The 17235-nt window shown below is 31.9% G+C and overlaps 4 protein-coding genes and 1 non-coding gene across 8 annotated transcripts in view; 3 read left to right on the forward strand and 2 right to left on the reverse strand.

Moving 5' to 3' along the window:
- LOC143919883 (uncharacterized) overlaps positions 1 to 1901 on the forward strand; it is a 62313-nt gene extending 60412 nt beyond the window's left edge. For all 4 annotated transcript variants that reach the window (XM_077442443.1, XM_077442448.1, XM_077442445.1 and 1 more), the window contains 3 exons: positions 251 to 384; positions 462 to 631; positions 709 to 1901. In XM_077442443.1, the coding sequence (XP_077298569.1) occupies positions 251 to 384; positions 462 to 631; positions 709 to 1654 (1250 nt within the window). In that variant the 3' untranslated portion in view covers positions 1655 to 1901. The remainder of the gene's footprint in view (positions 1 to 250; positions 385 to 461; positions 632 to 708) is intronic.
- Positions 1 to 17235, forward strand: part of LOC143920309 (myogenesis-regulating glycosidase-like) — a 950780-nt gene that overhangs the window by 321510 nt on the left and 612035 nt on the right. The window lies entirely within an intron of this gene.
- On the reverse strand, positions 2953 to 4715 carry LOC143919620 (proteasome subunit alpha type-1-like). The gene is made up of 6 exons (XM_077442014.1): positions 4609 to 4715; positions 4155 to 4405; positions 3916 to 4075; positions 3624 to 3833; positions 3350 to 3541; positions 2953 to 3270 (listed from the first exon to the last, which is right to left on the reverse strand). The coding sequence occupies exons 1-6, from the start codon at positions 4609 to 4611 to the stop codon at positions 3250 to 3252; spliced, it is 837 nt and encodes a 278-aa protein (XP_077298140.1). The 5' UTR covers positions 4612 to 4715; the 3' UTR covers positions 2953 to 3249.
- Positions 5373 to 5444, forward strand: TRNAE-UUC (transfer RNA glutamic acid (anticodon UUC)). Its single transcript has one exon. It is a non-coding gene; the product is annotated as a tRNA-Glu (tRNA).
- Positions 9587 to 14054, reverse strand: FMRFa (FMRFamide related propeptide). The gene is made up of 3 exons (XM_077443322.1): positions 14019 to 14054; positions 13683 to 13915; positions 9587 to 10536 (listed from the first exon to the last, which is right to left on the reverse strand). Exons 1-3 carry the CDS (start codon positions 14052 to 14054, stop codon positions 9678 to 9680), a joined length of 1128 nt encoding a protein of 375 aa, XP_077299448.1. The 3' UTR covers positions 9587 to 9677.

Here is a 17235-nt window from a genome sequence, read left to right on the forward strand (position 1 = left end):
GATGTAGACCGGACAACCGTAGAACTCTAGGCATATATGTATGTAAATACATATATAATGCTTTAGAATGAGAATGTGTCTCTGGATGCCTGTAGTAATTTCTAGCTTTCGAGAAACTTTTCTACGAGGACGATCACTTTTACTGAACTAAAATATGGGCATTTACAGAACTAAATAATTATAGAATTTAATGGAATATTGAATTGTGTCAGAAAGCTTGTCTCTTCTAATATTGAAAATGTTGTTACAGGTAGTGGAGATGGTGGAAGATCGCTAGAAGAAGAATGGGTGATCACGGAGCGGTGGCGTAGCGTTGAACAGCCGCTCGCACCGAATGCTACCATATTGGATATTTGGAACGCATGGGGTGATGCTCAATCCGAGGTATGGCCTGAGAACTATGTATATAATAGTCAGATTTATTTTGTAGGTGTCGTAATTTAAATTTGTATCAATTTCAGATCAGGTTTAGTCTTCGTTATGTGGAAAGTTCTGGGGACTCCGGTTGTGGCAGTCCTCCGAGGGGCTCTCCCGTGTCTTCGCGGAGACGTCGTCCTCGGCATTCGCGCCTGTTGCCTGGACTGCTGCGAGCACAGGGTGATACACTCCATCACCAGGCCAGGAAGCTTAGGTTTACCATTTTCCATTATTTTTCCTTAATGTATCTATTATGTAAGATTGTAGTTTCAATCCAGAATTTTGTTTTAGGGAGCAAGATCAACAGATCGACCAACTCGAAGAGCAAGCTCATAGAACCAGAATGGCAAAACACGGACCAAATTATTTGCTTGAAAGTTATTTAAGGGATATTGCTAAACATCAAGAGGCCAATAAAAAGAACGATAATGCTCAAGATGTAGATACCAACAAAGATGCGGACGAAGCTAAAACTTCATGTAGCGCCGTCAAAACAAGCAGTAGTGAAGCGAACGACAACCAAGCACGTAGCAGCGAAGCAACAGACAGTCCAGCAGGGAACAGTGACAGTGGTGTTGGCGTCAGTGGTAGTCCCCAGAGACCTACTAAAAGGAGGTCCAGAGGACGACATCTACTCAGAGAGCACTACCTCACCAAGGAGCTGGCTGATATTTGCCAGATCAACTCGAACAGATTAGTGCCAACGAAACCGGAAGACAATTCGGAAAACTCATCCGATGAATTGAGTAGAGTACAACAGCAAATAGATATATTAGAAAAATTAGCTATTATCAATAAGAGATTACAGAGAGAAGAGGAGTTGATGGTGCGGTTGGGTGCCAAAATGAGGCGATATCTTAGTGAAGATCAAATTAGTTATATAGAAAATGAGGAACAAATAGTAGATATGCTAGGAAGCATAAGAAAACAAATGGAATCCAGTTCGAAGGAAATCGAAAGCACTGCCATTGAAATGGAAAAAGCGTCAGACCAGCTTGAAAAGCGGAAAAAGCTCTTGGACGATTTATGCAAAGAGTTGGAAGAAGAAGAATTGGAAAAGCAAGCACTGGAAGTGCAGTTGAATCGTTTGAACACAGTTGATGAAGAAGAACAATACCCTCAGCATTGTAATGATAATGTGCAATATAACGTATCTTTAGATGTAAGTAAAAACCAATATGTGGATGTAAATTACAATTTCAATGTTCCCAATTATCCACTAGACACGCTAGTATGACCTCCCTGAATTGTCAAATATGATGTAAATTTATTACAATTACTTGCATTATATAATTAATCAATTTAGATACAATTATGTAAAACATATTGGCAATACAATGACTCCAAAGAATGTCAATTTAAGTATATAATTCTAGTTGAAAGCTTACAGATATACAAAACTTAATTTGATATCTGATGGGCTTGTTTCAAATTCTTAATAGATGTCCGCTGTTGTATTTTATCATCACATTTGCGTTTAGTATAAAATAATAAAAAAATTATAAATGAGAACATTATTGTGAAGGCACAAAATCATTATCGCAATATTTAACGAATTCTCATCCACACGTCTTTTATATCTATGTAAATATTCAGAAAAAATTTAAATGTGGTTTTGTCAAATCACAATGACAATAATTTGTGTATAAAATATATAAATATATATATATATATATATATATATATATATATATATATATATATATAGATATATATATATATATATATATATATATATATATATATATATATATATATATATATATTCAATTTATTTACTCTTGTATTGTACAGAATGTATCGACAGAAAGTTGTATTATACATATATTTAATCGGTGCTATTTATAAGTGTATGTATGTCAATTTTATACTGAAGTTTTAATACGAACTATCAACGAAAAAGATGCCAAACTTGTAAGAAAAGTATTTTTACATTTTAATATTGTTATGCAAGATTTACCATAAATTTTAGAATATTCTTTTATGTATACGCATTTTCAAGATGAACTTGATTATATGTAAAGTAGTAAGAGGTCACAAGATTTTACATTACGTATATATGTAGTACATATGTATGTATGTGCAGGGCCGCCGAGAGAAATCTCGGGCCCTTGGAAAAATAATTTCGGGCCCTATAAAACTATAAAAAAAAGTTCTTTTAGATATATTTTTAATATGCGAAATATCTATCAGAACTATTAGAAAAATATCTACATACATATTAGTTGCTATTTTTTAAAATAATTGAATAAGAAAGTATCATATAGTAGGTACGAATTCCAACATGGGGCCTCTCAAGTAGTCCGGGGCCCTAGAACTTTACCCCTCCCCCCCTTCTCGCCGGCCCTGCATATGTGCATGGTCTCCATATATCTATTTGTTTTTAGATGATTTTGAGACTAATGACTAATTCTTACTACTGGTTGTTTATTCATAGATATTACATGCTAATCGAACACATTCATCGAATTTATATAAGATTGATATTTTTACCTGTTGTACAATATATATATTAATTGTTAAAAATAAAACAAATTTTTACAAAGTTAAGAAGGCATTTTATTCCTCAAAATTAGTTACGATTATATGATATTATATTAAAAAAATTGCATTCTTTCATAAAAGTATTGTGGCCGGCAACGTTAAATTTTGTCTAGCGTTACCGGCCACAAAAGTCTTTAAATGCCAAACGAAAGGGACGAGAAGGAAATAAAGTAGATGAAGTATTCAGCGACTTATTGTAAAATACAAATTTGAAGTTTTTATGAGGGCTTGATAAGTTTTCATTGTACGTTTCCAAGTCTGAGGGCTGCTGAAGTCTGTCGTCAAGATTTATTCTGTCTCCATCGCGACCTGCATCGATACGAATATAAAAAGTAATTACAACAAGTCATAATATATTCAATGGATCATAAGAAAGGCTTTTAAATACCGCTGGAGTTGGTTCCGGTCGATCCTCGGGCTTGTCGTCCCCCGGAGGCGCTCCGCCATCATCTCCACCGTCACCTCCAAAGTTACCACCTCGTCGTTCTTCACCTTCTACCAAAGTCAAGAACATCTTTGTCTCTTCTTCATCCGACACGGTAAAATCCCGATTTTTTCCGACAACGCCAATCGACACATTCTGAAAGTAGGCGAATATATAAGTATGATAAAATGAAAACTACAAATGTAATTTATGAATTATTATTGAGAAGCAGCAAAACCTTTGAATTTAGATCGAGATCATTAGGTAACGTATCTCTCAGAGCACGTAATCCATGAGCTACCAAATCATTGAGTTCACAATTGGGTATTTCAGAAAGGTGACGCTCTAAATAGGTACGAGCTGATTGAGATCGAGCTCCGATAGCCATAGCGACACAGTCGAAATAATTAGCCGATGGACACGTTTGATAAATGTGTGGGCCTTTATCCTACAATCAAAGACAAATGTTAGCAAATACTTAATAATATTAAAAAAAACCTGTATTGAAACTGTCCGAATATGTTACTAACATCGTATCCAGCTACAAGTAAGCCTACACCCAGAGGACGCTTATCGTAGCGTTGAGTGCACACTTGCAATTTATTTCCTACGGCTCCTATAAGACGACCCACAGGTAATGGAGCATCATGCGAGTATCGATGGTTCAAACATTCCGTACGCATATAACGACTGATAATAAACAATTGTATATTTATATTTGAACTGCATAAAAATTTAATGTTGAATTTAAAATGGCAAGTATTGTCACCTAAGCATCCTGGCGTCAGCTGTAAGCCCAGCGATGGAAATTCCAATGTGAGCATCAATGGGGATCAGCTTGTCCTGGTGAGCAGACAATTCACTGGTGGCCCTTTTGATGGCGAGTAAGATGGCCCACTCCTTGGATTTAAGGCCAACAGTGGCCGAGCCCAATTTCACCGCTTCCATAGCATATTCAACTTGGTGGAGTCGACCCTGAGGACTCCACACGGTGACATCACTGTCATATTGATTTCGAAACTGAAATGAAACGATCGTTTAAATACTGCACAATTTTGACGGGTCTGAGAATGACCGGCATAATTGAAGTATATTTATAGGTTAGGATTATGTGTAAAAGTATGTGAAATTATTGTTTAATAGATTTTTATCAAACTATATAGTTTAAAATAGAAGGGGTATTATAAATAACAATATATACTAAGAAAAGAACAAGTTCTTACCATTTTGGGAGATGAGAACCAAACTTGCTCCGTCACCGGACAACAGCAACTGCACCGCTAGAGTCTAAACACCGCAAACTCCGACCATAATATTTATATGCATGATTCTAAAATTAAACCAGCTTTAGACCTCTCTGACGTCGTTAAAACGTTGCGAGATTTAATAAAGAATATATTTTTTGTGTTTGTAAATTTTTCAAAAGAGTTAAAAAGATTATTTTTTATCTATATAACAAGTAAATATGTATGTGTAAACAAAAATCCAAAAAAGTTGAAAATAGAAACTTGAAGGGTGAGGGAAGAAAAAGCGATTTATAAAGCAATAATAATATTATTATAATATACAAATAGTCTATTGTTAATTGGAAAGCCTGTAATTATTTACCAAAAACCGAATGCCAATTTTGAATATGAATGAGCCAATACCAAATTTTAATTTAAAAACAATATATGAATAAGTGGTAAACGGACTACTAGTCATATGTGAACTAGTCACAGGACAACCGGTCGCTCTAGATCGGTCATACGTGATCACCCGTCACACTAAAACTGGTCACACCCTAAAATCGGTCAACCAGTTTTAGTGTGACGGGTGATCACGTGTGACCGATCTAGAGCGACCGGTTGTCCTGTGACCGGTTCACATTTGACTAATAATCACCGAACCGAATAAGTATGAATTTGACAATAAATAAATATTTATCAATTTTAATTAAAAATAGTGAAAATGAGTTATAAACAGTAAATGAAGCACCTCAGACACATCCCGTATGGTCTAGTGGCTAGGATACCTGGCTTTCACCCAGGAGGCTCGGGTTCGATTCCCGGTACGGGAAATCCCCATTTTGACTTTTTTTTAAGAATTATATTAATCATAAATTATAATATTTTTATATAAATTTAAAAAAAATAAATATTAAGAAAAGTAGAGAAAACTCAAAGTGATTACACATTTGTATTTTAATAATGTGTACGGAAAGCAGGCATGAATGTTATAATTATTATATTACAGTAAATACATGTAATATTATCGTTTATTCAATACTAAAATAAAGTTTTTAAAATTGTAATTAATTTTTATTTATATTATAAATGACTTAAAAATCAATGAAGCTAAAAAAAACTTGTAATGAAAATATAAACTTTTAAAAATAATAATTAAATACTAAATACCGACATCTATTGAAATAATGCTTGTTTACTAATTTAGCAGTAAAAGCTATTATTTTTAACCAATACGCGTCGCTTTCTCTGTCAATAGTTCTTTGAAGAAATCGCCCATATTTACAAGGTTTATATTCATAAAAGGATTAATCTTTTCCGCAAATTCCGATGTATAACCTTTAACTTTTAATTTACATCAAACATAATTTGTTCAATGTAGGGTAATTTACTTAGCATACATTATTAATTTTATCATAAAACATTAATTTTTCATAATTACATACCTTTCTATTTCATATATTCAATGTTTTGTGGAGAACAAATGTTACTTATCCTTATCTTTGACATATTTCATTGCAGATGAAGGTATTATATCACTCCCAATCACTATCAGATCTTCCATATTCATTTTATTCTCAAAATTTATGAAATAAAACAACACAATCGGTCAGTGATTGCCCCAATACATTTATTATTTAATTATTACACTATACAATAATTGATATTTATCTTCAATAAATTTACGATAATAAAACCGCGGTTCAACATGTTTTAAAAACACCCAATCTCCGTACAGCATTCACTTACATATTAATTATACAAACACATTAATTTATACATTTCTTATACGCCACAGACTAGAAAGTACAGAATTTTATAATGTGCTCGAAATATCCATCGCAATGCATACGGCATACATAACATAACATAAAAATTACAATAGACATTTTATGTATGTATGAGAGTTCCATTACTTAGGTGTAATATGCCGTATTCAAATATGGACGTTTAAAAATAATCTGGCACTACAAATCAACGAACTTGAAAATTTGGCTACTTAATTAAAGTACTTTATACATTTTTCATTTGTCACTGGTTTTTCAGGGTGAAAGCAGAACGTCGGCAAAGTTTTAATCAGCGCTTCAACATAAAACCCTGATGTTACACAGAATGTTAAATTGCAGTAAAAAGAAAGATGCTAAACGGCCTTCTTTTTAGTGATATATATAAAAAGATCTTACATTAAGTCATACCAGCCAAATATACTTAATGCAATTTCTTTTTAAAACATATCCATTCATTATTTACTTTTTTCATTGAAATTTTATATTTTAATGTATACATATATGTATTTTATAAATAACTTTTTATTTAGTAACAAAATATTTGGCATTCTGGAATAAAATATTTGAACTGGCATTGTAAATATATTTGAAATAAACAACATGTCAAATGTGTATGATGGATGAAAAGAAAAATATTGATAAAAAAGATTGCGGCATTAAATATGAATCATTTTATACATTACTTTGAAAGTTTGTTTTGAAATAAGTTTAACAGGAATTGAGGGAGGGTTTGATTTATTCTATAACCTTTGTGAGTAATTGTGTTTTCCGTTATGTTATTCACCCTTCTTTTTAGTTTTCTTCCCTATCGTTTGAATTATAGGTTTAATAAAATAACTATCTATGAGTCCAATTCATATTGCATTTGATTAAAAAAGCAATAAAAGTGACAACGTTTGAGCTTTGGTGACATCAACTACCGAAATTGAATTTCATAATAGGCAGAGGACAACCAAAGCATAATTGATTTTCTGAAGAAGCAAGTGTAACACAAAAGGTTGACGTGATTATGAGACAATTATTAAACGAGTTAAGAGTAAACGAACGACTAAATAAACGAAGGAGGTAGACGTAGCGAGATTTTCCACCAAAAATGCTGTCGGTTCAGCAAGGCTCGTTACCCATTTTTATTACTTCCCTAATTCCCCCTTTGTCTCGGTCACAAACACACTTTCGTCTTTCTTTCGAGGTGTAAAGCAAGCAATAGCCTTCCTTAAAAGCTCCTTTTCTACCACGTTGTGCACATATATTGTGCTACGAGCGCTCAATTTGAGACAACAGAAGGGGAAGCTTTCTCGCGCACGCAATTCGTCTTTCGAAAATGGCCCATGACCCCTGAAAAGTTACGCTTTTTTGGGTCACAGTGTGCTATTTAAATTCTGCTCGATGTGACTTGACTATACACTCTAAAGCAGCAAAGACAACAATGATCTAAGTTATATCATTTACCTTTAAAAATATTTGTCGATGGACTTTAAAATTAAATATAAAACTTTGATTGAAACAAAACAATGTTTAATTGAATTTTGAAATCTACTTTGGTGAGATTGAAAATAAATTTCATTTATTGACAAAACAAAAGCAATATGACAATTAATTGTGTTTAATTTCAAATATGACTTGATTAAAAAAATTACATACGTTCAATCAAATTAAGAGAGATGAAGGAGAGACTGGGAGTATTATTATATGAAACCATCAACGACCTGCTTCAGAATAATTTGAATTTTAATAATTACGTTAATCCGCATTTATATCACATACGAGGGGTAGAAAATGGGGAGGAGTTGATATTTTGGCGCAAAATTAAGTTTAATTAAATCTCGTTTGCTTTATTGGTCCTGGGGTGCTATTGCGCTCGTACGAAGAGATTTTGAGAACCGAGAAGAATATCTTATCACTTTTCCATGGGGGGTTTCCTACCCCAAAGCCATCCCTTCATTTAAGGGTTGTTCATTTATTTATTTTACAGGAGCATAAAACAGGGTTGTGCTTACAAAATAGGACGATTATAACTGCGGGTGTCTTCATCCCCTGTTTATCGTTTCTTCTCCCCCCTTCCCCTTCTACATACTCGCAGCTATGATAAATGTCGTTTTTGCCGCACGGTATTAGTTTATTAAATATTTAATGTTGTCATAGGATGTTGAATAAAGCCTGTTGTGAATTTATGACCCTTGCTTTACAATCACTTTTCGCATACTAAATCTCGATTCGATCATAAAATATGCAAGTTATGCACGAAGGGGGTGAGATTTGTTTTTGGAAATGACACTGAAACAATCCCCTACCCTAATTCTACGTATAGGAAAATTTGGATCTGAATTTATGAAAATTTAAAAAACATAAACATATATGTGAATTTTGTCGATGTCGTTTAATTGTAACGAACTTTCTGTCAATATATGTATAATAATATAAGTAAGTAATTAAATCTGTTGTTTTTACAAATGTTCATTTATCACAGTGTGAAAGTGTAAATAGTCAAAATATATGTATGTGTGTATACATACATAAATACGTATATAAATAAATCAATAAATAAATATTTGTACATTCAATCGCATTAACATAAAATCTAATTTCAAATCAGAAGTAAATTAGGAATGTTCAAGTTTAAAACATAAAATATTTGAACATAACATTTCAATTTTTTTTATTTTATGAATTACGTTATATTTCATAATGGAATATAAAGTTTAAATATTTTATAATGAAAGTTTTTTTATTCTATGTAGGTATATAAATAATATTTACCATATTTAATAAAATGGTATTACATAAATCATCACATATATTGCATTTAAATAGCTGTAATAAAAATATTATTCATATTATTATTTTATTAAAAACATATGATAAAATTAAGTCTTTTGCAACAATTATTTTTCTATCATTATAAAATATGTATTCAACGCAATAAATATTTAAAAACTATCACAATAACTTCAAAAGCGTTTTAATTTTAAATAAAAAAATTCAGTATACAAATGTATATTAAAAATTGTAATGTTTTAATTCTTTTTGCATATGAAATTAAAATATATTTTGTTAGGATATACATACATATATTAAAAATATATAGAAAACTATAAAGTTTGATACATTTTTACTATAAAATATACATATACACATATTCAATAAAATACAATAATTAATTTTAAAATCTGTAGAATGTATGGCGAAGATGTGGCGGAGTCCAGTTTATTATTATTATTTTTTATTTATAAGCACCAAAGAAGGATGCGTTATGAAATTTGGCATTTGGATTTATTACGTTCACGATTGACAGGAAACTGGCTTTTCGGATTGGCTCCTACTGATTCCTGAGTCATCATCAGGGTTTTCTTTAGCGTGTTTTGGAGTTCCATTGTCATTTTCGTCATCTTTGGTTGACCTTTTCTTGCGTGATTCCTCGGGAAACAGTAAATCGAAAGTGACTTCTTCGCTTTGGCCGTCGATGGGATTGTCGGTGGTCATTCTTCCGAATCTCATGAACCTATCATCGTAGTACATAGGATTCTTCTTATTAGAGCTCTTAGCGTCGTTAGAGTTATTCGCTTCAACTTCGTCCTCGTTCAAGTTGTTTTGTGCATTAGCATTGTTAAAAGCCCGTCCCAACCTCAAGAAGTTGTCGTTTTTACCATCAACATAACTGCCGTCTTTAATTGAACGTTCAAGTCTTGAGTAAGCTTCGCTGTCGTCATCCTCGCTGGTCTCCTCTTCTTCTTCGTATGGATCTTCGTAGGTGAGGAAGTCTTCGTCGGAACGTCCGAATCTCATAAGGTTACTGTTTCCTCGTCCGAATCTCATGAGGTTGTTATTGGCGCGCCCGAATCGCATCAGGTTGCTGTTTCCGCGTCCGAATCGCATGAGATTATTGTTGGCTCGACCGAATCGCATCAGGTTGTTGTTGGCGCGACCGAATCTCATAAGATTGGAAGGACTGCGGCCGAACCTCATCAAGTTGGAAGGACTGCGGCCGAATCTCATCAGATTGTTGTTGGCGCGACCAAATCTCATCACGTTCTGGCTCCTAGCCCTTCCGAACCTGAGGAAGTTGTCGGTTTTGGCGCGACCGAATCTCATGAGGTTGCCGCCGTTAAGCTTCACCATCGACGGATCAGACCTTCCGAACCTGAAACAATGTCAAAAGGACAATCGGATTAGACGAGAGCTGGCTAGCTGTACGATTGCAAATCTAATTATAGGGCAAACACTCGTGGGTACGCCAGCATGATTACGAACGGTCGTTTCTGTTCAATTTGCACGGATCGATTCTGCAATTTTCCATTTTAAAGTACCTGTTGTCAACGTACAGACAATACTACATAGACAATACAACTTTCTAACACATATATTTTAAAGTTGCACTGTATATGTACACATATACATATGTAAAATCAATACATAGTAAAAGATTTGACTTCGAGTCGTTAAACGACATTCGAATCGTTAAAAGATTATGGTTCCATAAAGGTATTTGTCGTCTGGAAACTTTGAACTACATAAGTTAAACTTTTGAAAATAAATTTCAGACGCAATCTACATACATATGCACATATGTATGTGTTTTATTTCATATTTGAATCTGAATCCGTCGAAGTAACACTTTAATGTCAAAATATACTATCACGCTTTAAAATTATATTACATATGTATGTATATTTAATCATTATACATACAAGTATTGCAATTCTATTTTATTCTAAAATTTGTTCTTTCGAGAGAAATCAGTGTACCTAAATTTAATTTTTTTATTTATTTATTGAAAATACACTTCAACTAAAACGGTAGCTGTTACCAAGTCAGATGGAATATATTCCAACTAGTCAAAATATATTACAATTGGAAGATACACTTCAACTGTAACATAAAATAAATGTGAACTATACAATAAACTACAGATTTAACATAACCGTAAAATAAGAATTGAAAATTACCGTTGACTTTTTATGTACTTCAGAGGCCGTAGAACGTTCAATATTCCAACACTAGATAGATCTTTGATGATTAGCTGTCGACGTTTGCGTGGGTAGTTTTTATCCATTATTAGTATGTACTATTCGACACATGAGTAGATCTCTACTTGTAGCATAAATAGTTAACGTCTACTGTTTCCTTACAGTTCAAAAGGTAAACTTTCTATAAAATTACATAAAATGTACACACAACTTTCACGAAAGTATTTTAGTGAGTATTGAAATTCTTTAAATACTATGTCAAAATTGAAAATACAAATAATAAGTAATGTTATATATATGTCTAAATTGTGCAGATCAATGATTTTACAACTTGTAGGTAAAGGCATAGCTTCCATTAGGTGAGAACGCGTATTTAATTATGATAAGTATTTCTACTCCAGCACAATATTATCTAATATGCGAGATGGTATCTCAAAAGACATATTACATAATTAATATATGTATGTATGTACATTATGTACAGTACGGGTCTACCTCACGGGCCGGAATGTGAAATTACTGAAAACGCAAATATCGGAAGGCAAAGATCGAAAATCGAAAGATCGTAAGTCGAAAGATCAAAAAAAAGGGTGCATTGTAAACGGTACAATTAAAATTGATTAAAACTCAACATGGAGCGTATTTCTACAGATTCTTTTTTGCGATTCGTGCGACGATCGGTAACAATTATAATGTACTTACTAAAATACCTTCAGCATCCACACTATTGACAGGACACCAAATATATTTTAGAGCTGCACAACCAAACTCTTCATATTTTTGTTGCCATCAATAATAGCAATATATCCGGCGTGGATTCACTTTTTATATTTTCTATTAATTGTTTAAAAAAGTGCTGACATCCTTCCAAACATTGAGCCTCTATTAATACATCAAACAATAGCAGATTTCTAAAAAACAAAACTGTTTCTTTAACGTTAATATTAGATTTTGTACCTTCCACAGATGGATTGAATAGTTTACTCAATGTTTGGAAGAATAGATTTGTGTCATTTAGTCTTGAGTCTAGTTTTAAGACACTTTTTTGAACAGCCTTTTGGATACACAGATCCAACTGTTTTCTTTTGTTTGCAGTAGTAGACAAAAGCAGTTGCTTGGTTTTGACAGGAAAAACACCGTCTATGGTAAACTGCAAGCTCTGTTTTATCCCCTCAATTTCTTCACATAATAAATGGGATAGGAAGACCCTTCTAAATTGTTTATTCATTTTATAAATTTTTTACAAATTTCACTTTTGTTTGTTATTTTAGCATCTATTTGCATATTTTACGAATTTAGCATTTATTATCATCTATTCCGAATTTTATCATCAATTAAGCATTAATAGCAAAATGCCCAAAATACGTGTCTCTAATTATGATGAAAATGAGACAATTGTGTGTTTGACGATGAATAAATAATTAAATAAAGAGTTATCAAAGGTAAAGCTACAAACAAAATAGCATCGATATTAAAAAAAAATGAAAATATTCATGCTGAGAGGAGAAAAAAAGAAAATTAAAAAAAAAAATGGTTTCTTCCCGTTTAACTTCAATTGAAACTGAAATATTTTTTCCCATTGCTGGAATATTTGTTTCGAATCTAGAAATAGACTTTGGTATTCTTATTTAAATTTATTTATTTTAGTATAGTAAATAAGCTATTTCAAATAAATTTATTTTTTTCATAACATTTTTTCCACTTAAAAGATACATACGTACATATATGCATGTACATGTGTGTACTTTTTACTTTTTTGAAATAAATAAATTCACGTTAGTAAAAATAAATTAAATTGAAAAAAAAATTACATCAGATGTCCCGGGAATTGAAAAAGTCTGGAAATCAGAAACCCTAGTAAGAACATACTCAAAAGTGTGGCACAGGCGCGTGTGTGAACTTTAGCCATGAGAGACGTATGTATCTTCACACCGCAATGGTAGCCCTTAATGATGGTGCACATGCATATGAAATTTGTACGATCTTATTATTTCGACAAGTATCTCTCACATTTCTGAAAATATGAGAATCATTTCAATACAAATATAAAATGTCACCGAAAACACTCCAGGAAATGAGGGACGTTGTGGTACAGATTTTGCATACCGGATTACTTCTGGCGTTTTTTTTTTCATGTGTAAAACTATATAAAAAAAACGTGCCGCGTAACTTTCTTTGTATAATATATTTGCTGGTTCTTAATCTAAGCTGTAGATTTAAAATTGTTATAAGCCAATTTTTTTTCTTTATATACACAGTAGATACAAAATAGCTATAACAAAGATAGTATGTTTGGAATAATTTTAACAGTGAAAATTACCTCATAAAATTCTTGTCTAGGGCACTTCTTCGTCTCGCCGCGATGTCGCTAATAGACCTTTTCACGAGAGATGTGGATCCATCTCCACCCAAATCCTCCTTGTCTTCTCCTAAGCTATTGCTGGGCTCGTCCTCGAGTGGATTCTTCGAGGGCAACTCTTCGCCGAGAAGTTCTTTGGCGCCGAGCACCAGCGGCAAGATGGCGATAATCAACAACGTCACACGCATGATGATCTACAAATCAAAGAGACAAACCACATTAAGATTTGGCACAGTTTTGGTCGGTCTGAAAAAAAACGGGACTGATAAATTTACAATGTCGGCAGGAACTCATTACCGGTTCACCTCGAACATTTTGGTGTTGTAATTGCATTATGAGGGACGAGAGACAACTATAGTCTTTCAACTTTGTCTATGTATGTACAGATGTATGTGGGGTTTCTTGTAACGAAACATAATTAAGACAAGACTCCGCAAAGGATTATAACCCATTCTGCTAATAAAAAGTGGTGTTCAGTGTTAAATTACTGTGAATGTAATACGAGATGAAATTTAATGGAAAACGTAGCGTAGTGTAATATTTCAAATATATTATATGTATGTATGAAATAATTATTGAAGCTATTAAATTATTATGTACATACATTATGTACATAATTATTATGTACATATGTACCATGTTTTCAAAATCTTTATGGGTATTTCTAAGTTTCAATAAACAATTAAATTATATTTTGCAGACATGGGCGTTGATGGCATTTCAAAATTAAATGAAAATATGTACATATTTTGGAAAATTAAAATATTTATAATTTTCATAGCATCAGCATCGAAATGATTCCATGAATTTATAATGTTGCTTTAAAATTAAAATGTCCTACGGTATTTTGCTCCCACAAAATTACTTCACATAAAGAGATGCAAAAGGTGGGGGTAGATTTGATTAAATAATGTAGTCATCCTATTACCTCCCTTTTTGAATGATAAAAGAAATATAAATGAAAAAATATTTTTATTTAAATCCCATATTATTAAAACTGAAATAAATTAAATAGTTTATGAAATGTAAAATAGTTTCAGCCCACTTTCTTGAGCTGCTTATATCGGGTTGACACGATGCGAGTAGCTTGGACGAGTAACTTGGCCGTCCAAAACGTTCAAAAACGGTTGCATCACCTGTTCAAGTTATTCATCCAAGCCACTGGCATCGTGTCAACCCGGTATTAGGAGATAATTTAATCTAAAAAAAGAGGAGGTCTATTAAGAGAGATGCCGTATCCAGTAAAGCTAAAATTTTGAAAAAAATTACGACAAAAAATTAGTACTAGGTAAAACTTACGGCTTTTAAATTATCTTCAAAATACACAGAAACACATAATTTTTTTCTAAACAATGAAAACGGGATCATTGATCAATTATTTCAACATTTACGATCTCAATTGTATAGTTTGAGATCGTAAATGTGTTCTCACATTCATTTATTCATTTTATTTTTATTATATTACCTTATCTATGTACATACGTAGTAACAATAGATGAATGAAGTTTTGTGATTTGCGAAAATTCGAACTCGAGATTTTGACTGATTCGAACTCAGAATCGATCACTGTTTTTTCATGTACAAACATATCCTAGCTATAGTGACGTCCTGGAGTATATCTGTAATATCACTGTAGCTTAAATGAAATTCTAAAATTCTGAATTCGAATCAGTAAAAATCTCGAGCTCGAATTTTCGCATGAACACAAAACTTCATCTATTGTTACTTCGTACAGAGATAAAGTAAAAATTCCAATTTTACCCCATATACAGTTAAAAAACAAAATTTCTATATTTATGATTTAAATGCATACATAAATCATATCAAAATAGTTATAACACTGATAGGAATACCATAAAATAGTTTTTACTGACATTTATGGGGCACAATGAGTAGTAACAATAAAAAAAATCAAATAATTCTTAAATAATTGTCATGGTAACTGTACAAGTTAGGTACATATATCGATAGTTGGCTTTTGAATTAAAATTTATATTCATAGGAAATATGAGTTTTATAAAGGAAAACGGCGAACAATGTAAAATGAACCGGGCGATGCCCGATGCATACAAAGTAAGTACTTTAAAATCACACTTTATTACCACTCTGTTGAGACACTATTGAGATATAGCGAGAAAAAATGTGAATATTTGACTAAAATTAGTCTGCCTATTTATCAATTCATGTCAGCATGTGATTAAACGATATATATATATATATATATATATATATATATATATATATATATATATATATATATATATATATATACAATATATATATATATATATATATATTTATATATTTATACATATATACATATATACATATACATATGTATATATAAATGTGTATGTTTATGTACATTTCATAAATATTATGTTTGCTTGGGGCTAAATAAAAATTTGATTTTACCATCGCAATTTTATATACACGGTTTATTAAGCGATCTCTTGGTAAAACACCCCTGAGCGATATGTTTCCTTTTTATTTTAATACCATTTTTATAAAGACATAAAAAAGGGTAAGCTCGTTTTAAAATAAACTCGTTTGATTTAATCAAAAACAATGCCAGCGAATTTGTTTTGATCATTTGCAAGCTCATTTCTTTAAGCGTACGCTTCGCGTGAAAAATGAACTTCCGAGAAAATTTCGCGAGACATTGAAGATTTAGACTTTTTCCTCCAACGAAAACAGAAAAAAAGATAAAAACTTGCGAAGCGTTTTCACCAATGGTGAAAATTGTCACGTTAACGACGCTGAATTTAAAAATGTAGCACAGGTGGTTTTTCCGGTGAGTTTTCGTATAATTTAAAGCCTAAAAGAATGCTTAATATGAAAAACATTCATTTTTTTATGAAATAAATCAACCTTTTCAGAATAAATACAATCTGCAGTTAAATCAAATAAGAAATGACAGTAAAATCGTGATCTTCAACAGAACTGATTTCATTTCCTAAAACGGAAACCGTAGTATTATTCCAAAAACACATTTGTTATTGTCAGTTCATGTAATATTTGTACAGACAAGTCAAACAAGGTTTGACAAATATTCTAGCGAACGAAAGTCTTCAAGCGAAATCATAAAACATTTCAAGTTCTTTATCTCAAATATGTATTTATTAAACTGTTATTAAATTATACTCATCGCAATATACAATTCACCCGAGTTTTACTGTTTTAATAAATTTAAATTATGTGAGGGAAAACGTTTTGTTCCTCATACATGTATATACATATATGTGTACATACATATATGTATGTGTAATAACTCAAAATTTTACAGCCAATACGATTTATATCAATTTACTTTGATTATAATGAAATGCTTTTGAAAACTGTCACTTCAAATCCAATTTTTGATTCGAAACAATATTATTATGTTTTATTTTAGAATCCACTTTTAATTTTTTTTAAACGTAGAATAAAAATAAAAGGTAAACGTAATAAAATAAATTTATTTGTTTTCATTCTTCTTTAAAAAAAAAAACGTAGTTTTGAATTTAAAAGGCTT

Source organism: Arctopsyche grandis, chromosome 12 (assembly GCF_051622035.1).
Source record: "Arctopsyche grandis isolate Sample6627 chromosome 12, ASM5162203v2, whole genome shotgun sequence".
In the NCBI taxonomy this organism is placed as follows: Eukaryota; Metazoa; Arthropoda; class Insecta; order Trichoptera; family Hydropsychidae; genus Arctopsyche; species Arctopsyche grandis.

Coding starts and splice junctions, on each gene's coding strand:
- LOC143919620 (XM_077442014.1), bottom strand. Junction 3,542..3,623: donor ATCTCGATCTAAATTCAAAG/GTTTTGCTGCTT, acceptor GCCTACTTTCAG/AATGTGTCGATTGGCGTTGT. Junction 3,271..3,349: donor GACCGGAACCAACTCCAGCG/GTATTTAAAAGC, acceptor GTATCGATGCAG/GTCGCGATGGAGACAGAATA.
- FMRFa (XM_077443322.1), bottom strand. CDS start 14,054: ATGCAATTACAACACCAAAATGTTCGAGGTGAACCG. Junction 13,916..14,018: donor AAAATGTTCGAGGTGAACCG/GTAATGAGTTCC, acceptor TTTGATTTGTAG/ATCATCATGCGTGTGACGTT. Junction 10,537..13,682: donor CTAGACAAGAATTTTATGAG/GTAATTTTCACT, acceptor ACATTGTTTCAG/GTTCGGAAGGTCTGATCCGT.